Here is a 4200-nt window from a genome sequence, read left to right on the forward strand (position 1 = left end):
CCGCCCTCCCACCATTGTATTAATGATGGACTCCTGTGTTCTTACACGTGTGCCCCTATGGCGGACACCTGGAGTAGGGTATGGGCATGTGTAAATGGGCATGGGCACACCTGGGCTGAGAGACTGGGCTTATAAGGGCGGTGTCACAGGGACACCAGCAGAACAAGAGCAGAACAGGCAACAGCGGCAGAAGCAGCAGCAGAGAAGAGCCCGGGAGAGAACGCCAGAGAGCCCACAAAGAGTGAAGATTTGCTGGGGGCAGGGAGGCCTGCCTGCCTGCCAGCTTCCCTTCCCCACGGCTCCCTGCCTGCTGTGTACTTGGTTGCTGCACTATAAATGGTGTAAAAACTTCAATAAAAGCCTGAAAAGCCACCAAGGGCTCCAGGACTCTACCCATCTGTTCAGATCACAGAAAACCTGCTCTGTGCCTCTGTGCTCTCTGCCACTACACATACCATCAAAAGTTACTTTTTTTATATATAAAAAGTATGAGCATGTATTATCCTTTATAACAAAAGACTTCTCATTTTAGAGAAAAAAGGACAATAACAGTAAAGTTTTATTTTTCATTTTTTTAAAATAAATTTTATTTTTATATATTCCCCATACAATTGCAACCCTCTTATTTTGACCCCAATCCCTCCACCCACGCCCCCCAACCCCCATAGAGTGTCTCTGGTTCATAGTTTTTGGTTGATTTTGATTTTCACTTTCTTATAGTTATTCATTTTCCTGGTAACAGTAAAGTTTTAAAAGAAGATAAATTTGGGTTTGATGTTTGCAGAATGGGCATGCTATTTATTATGCACTCACTTCCAGGGCTGTTTGGAGAATTGAGTGAAGGAGGAGCTGGGTCTGGGGCTCTTTGCAGGCTGAGCAAAGGGCAGCCTGCGCTGCAGTTTAAAGTTTCTCTTGAGCAACAGAGTACTGTCTAGCAATTGCCTCAAGATGAGTCAGAGATGTTTCTTCACTCGAGGTGGAAGGTAAAGCCTGGAGGAACTTATAAAACCCTCCCACCCTCAGTGCCCTGCAGTAGCACTGGCTTAAGGCTATCCTCCACATCCCTGGGTTTTGGTGGTAAGTGTCCTTTCCTCGGCTGGGCCCCCAGGGCATCCTTGGGATGGTGATGGCAGATGGCCACTGGCAGACTGTTGGAAGCCATAGCCCTCCTAGCTGGGGTGCTCTAGGCTGACCGAACTTTGGGCCCAAGGACACCAGCTTTTGCTGTGCTCACACTTAGGGACAACAAAGGTGGGTGGGTGGGGTAGTGGAGATCTGTAAGGGCGCTAAAGTATCATCACCTGGGGAGAGGGAACAGCCTGGCCAACCACAGCTTGCTTCCCAGGAGTGTTGGCATGAGCAATAGCCTTTGAATTGAACTCCCAGGAGACAGGGGGGCATAAAACCCTGCAGCAACTCAGGCTGATTATTTTAGAAGTTAGATAGTATGATCTATCCTTCTTCCCCATATTATTTACAAATGAAGAAGTCACCACGGGCCAACACGGGGCAGAGCAAACACAGAGCAGACAGAACACAAAGCAGACACAAAGTGAGGGAGTCATCCCTTATCTAAGTTTTTGAAGCACAGAGGAGAGTGGCTGTAGGGGGTGGGGAAGAACAGCCCTAGACCTCCCCTGTCTCTTACAGGTTAAGGCGAGGTTGGGAAGATGACAAAGCTGGAAGACTACCTGGAGGGAATTATCAACATCTACCACCAGTATTCAGTGCGGGTGAAGAATTTTGACACCCTCTCCAAGAGTGAGCTGAAGAGGCTGATCACAAAGGAACTTACAAACACCCTCAAGGTAGGTGCAGTCTCTCATCGCTGGCCCACTCCCCATGTGATGGCAAGGCCTGAGGATGACAGTGGGACAAGAGCTGGGGTGGGCCGTGGCCCCAGTGCGAGCTCCGGGGAGGTTCTGCAGCTGCTGGCTCCACAGAGGCTCTACTCCTCATCTGTAAAGTGGAGAGGGTGGTGTTGGGTCGGTCAGCAGCAGAGTCTCTTCTGGGTGGGCCCTAACATTTGCTCCTTTCTGTCTCCTCTTTGGTCATGCTGGCTTCTCCAAAATGGCTTTGGCTGATGAGCGAATGTTCCCAGGCCCTCCCTGAGCAGAGCCGTAAGGGATGAGAGGCCTGGAGAAGGGGAGGAAAGGCTGAGTTCTCTGTCTTTGTTGTCCCCTTCTAGAGTACCAAAGATCAACCTTTCATTGACAAATTATTTAAAGAATTGGATGCGGACGGAGATGGGCAGGTCGATTTTAAGGAATTCGTAAAGCTGGTGACCGAAGTGCTGGTGTCAGCTCATGATGAACTCCACGACAAGGAGGCGCACTGAGGGACTGTCCCACACACTCCCGGCAAGACCTTCCTTCTGCTCCCCAATCCTAGCCTTGCCTCAGGGCAGTGAGAGTTAATAAAAGCTTTTCTGAAAAGTTCTTAACAGTGTCTGTGCACATTTTTTCTTTCCATGCCTGTGTTTCCCCAAACTGAATACACCTCACCCTTGCTATTCTTTTTTTTTCCTTTCTTTTCTTTTTTTAAAGATTTATTTATTTATTTATACAAGCACTGGGTACAGTCAGAAGCTCGGGAGGGTGAGAGAATTCACCAGAGCCAGTGCTAGGAGTAGAACAGGCAGACTGAGGAAGTACACTGCTGAGGGGAGCAGCGGGCAGCAGGAGAGGGATTGAACCAGCGCTGCAGAGGCTGCGGGCAGCTTCGCAACCCAGCACTCAACCGCTGCACCACTAGTCACCCCTGCTATTCTGACAGCTCCTTTTTAGGCCCTTGAGACCTCACTATTCAATTGTTCACCAGCTACTTATTAACTATCTACTATTTATTCATTTATTAATTCAACAAATATTCACTGAGCATCTGTGATAGGGACCCTAAAAGCCCTGTCAACTTAGAATTTATGTTCCATTGGTATATACCATGGAATATTACTCAGCATTCAAAAAAGATAAACACATGCAATTTGCAGCAACATGGATGGCGCTGGAAGGGATCATGCTCAGCGAAATAAGCCAAAAAGAAAAAGAAAAATACCGGATGGTCTCACTCATAGCAGGAATCTAGAAAACTTAAATAAGGGACCAGGAAAATGAATAACTATAAGAAAGTGAAAATCAAAATCAACAAAAAACTATGAACCAGAGACACTTTTTGGGGGGTGAGGGGCGGGAGGGGAGGGATTGGGGTCAGAATGGGGGGGTTGCAATTGTATGGGGAATATAAAAATAAAATTTATTATTTAAAAAAATAAAATAAAATAATCTCAAAAAAAAAAAAAGAATTTATGTTCCATTGGGTGGAGGACAGAAAATAAGTAGGCTGTCAAACAAAAAAAAGATCATATGATACACTGGTAGGTAAAGATAAGTGAAGTGAAGAAAGCTAAAGTAGGGGAGGAGGGCTGGATGTGAGGGGAAGGAGAGGGATGCTGGTTTGGATAGGATGATGGAGGAATGCATTGAGCAGAAACATGAAAGGAAGAAAAAAGAGCAGCCTTGACTTCCTTGTGGAGAGAAACAAAGGCCCTGAGGTGGGGACATGTCTTATCTGCTCTCAGAATAACACAGGGCAAGTGTGGCAGGTGAGATGGGGAGGTTGGGAGGTCTGAGCCTGCAGGCGATGGGCAGGGAGCAGGGGTTTGCAGGCCTGGGGAAGAACTTAGGACTGTATGAAAAGTGTGCTGAGGGGCCTCCCCAGTGGCGCAGTGGTTGAGCGCTGGGCTGCGAAGCTGCCCGCAGCCTCTGCAGTCCTGTTCAATTCCCAGCCGCCGGCGAGGGTCCCACATGGCATGCAGACCTCTCCTGCCGCCCGCTGCTCCCTTCAGCAGTGTACTTCGTTAGTCTGCCTGCTCTGCTCCCCGCTCTGGCTCTGGTGAATTCTCTCACCCTCCCGCACTTCTGACTGTACCCAGTGCTTGTATAAATAAATAAAATAAATCTTTAAAAAAAAAAAGTGTGTTGAGGAGCCACTGGGGGAGTTTTGAGCAAGGGTATGGGCTGATTTCTTTTATGTTCAGAAGCCTCCTTCTGCCTTAGTGGAGAAGTAATGCCAGGGGGAGGCAAGAAGAGGAGACCAGCAAGGAGGAATTCCCCAGTGTAGGGCTGGTCAATAGAGCATAATGTGGACCACACATGTAGTGTTAAGTATACTTGTGGTCCTATCTGGACACCAGCAAGTTAC

General features: G+C 47.9%; 1 protein-coding gene across 1 annotated transcript; it reads left to right on the forward strand.

Moving 5' to 3' along the window:
• The first annotated feature begins 1058 nt into the window (after nucleotides 1-1058).
• On the forward strand, nucleotides 1059-2438 carry LOC311177463 (protein S100-A12-like). The gene is made up of 3 exons (XM_084243500.1): nucleotides 1059-1077; nucleotides 1651-1808; nucleotides 2189-2438. Exons 2-3 carry the CDS (start codon nucleotides 1671-1673, stop codon nucleotides 2336-2338), a joined length of 288 nt encoding a protein of 95 aa, XP_084099626.1. The 5' UTR covers nucleotides 1059-1077; nucleotides 1651-1670; the 3' UTR covers nucleotides 2339-2438.
• Nucleotides 2439-4200: the final 1762 nt, after the last annotated feature.

Source organism: Talpa europaea, assembly GCF_964194135.1.
Source record: "Talpa europaea genome assembly, chromosome: 9".
NCBI lineage: Eukaryota > Metazoa > Chordata > Mammalia > Eulipotyphla > Talpidae > Talpa > Talpa europaea.

Coding starts and splice junctions, on each gene's coding strand:
- LOC311177463 (XM_084243500.1), top strand. CDS start 1,671: ATGACAAAGCTGGAAGACTACCTGGAGGGAATTATCAACATCTACCAC. Junction 1,809..2,188: donor AACTTACAAACACCCTCAAG/GTAGGTGCAGTC, acceptor GTCCCCTTCTAG/AGTACCAAAGATCAACCTTT.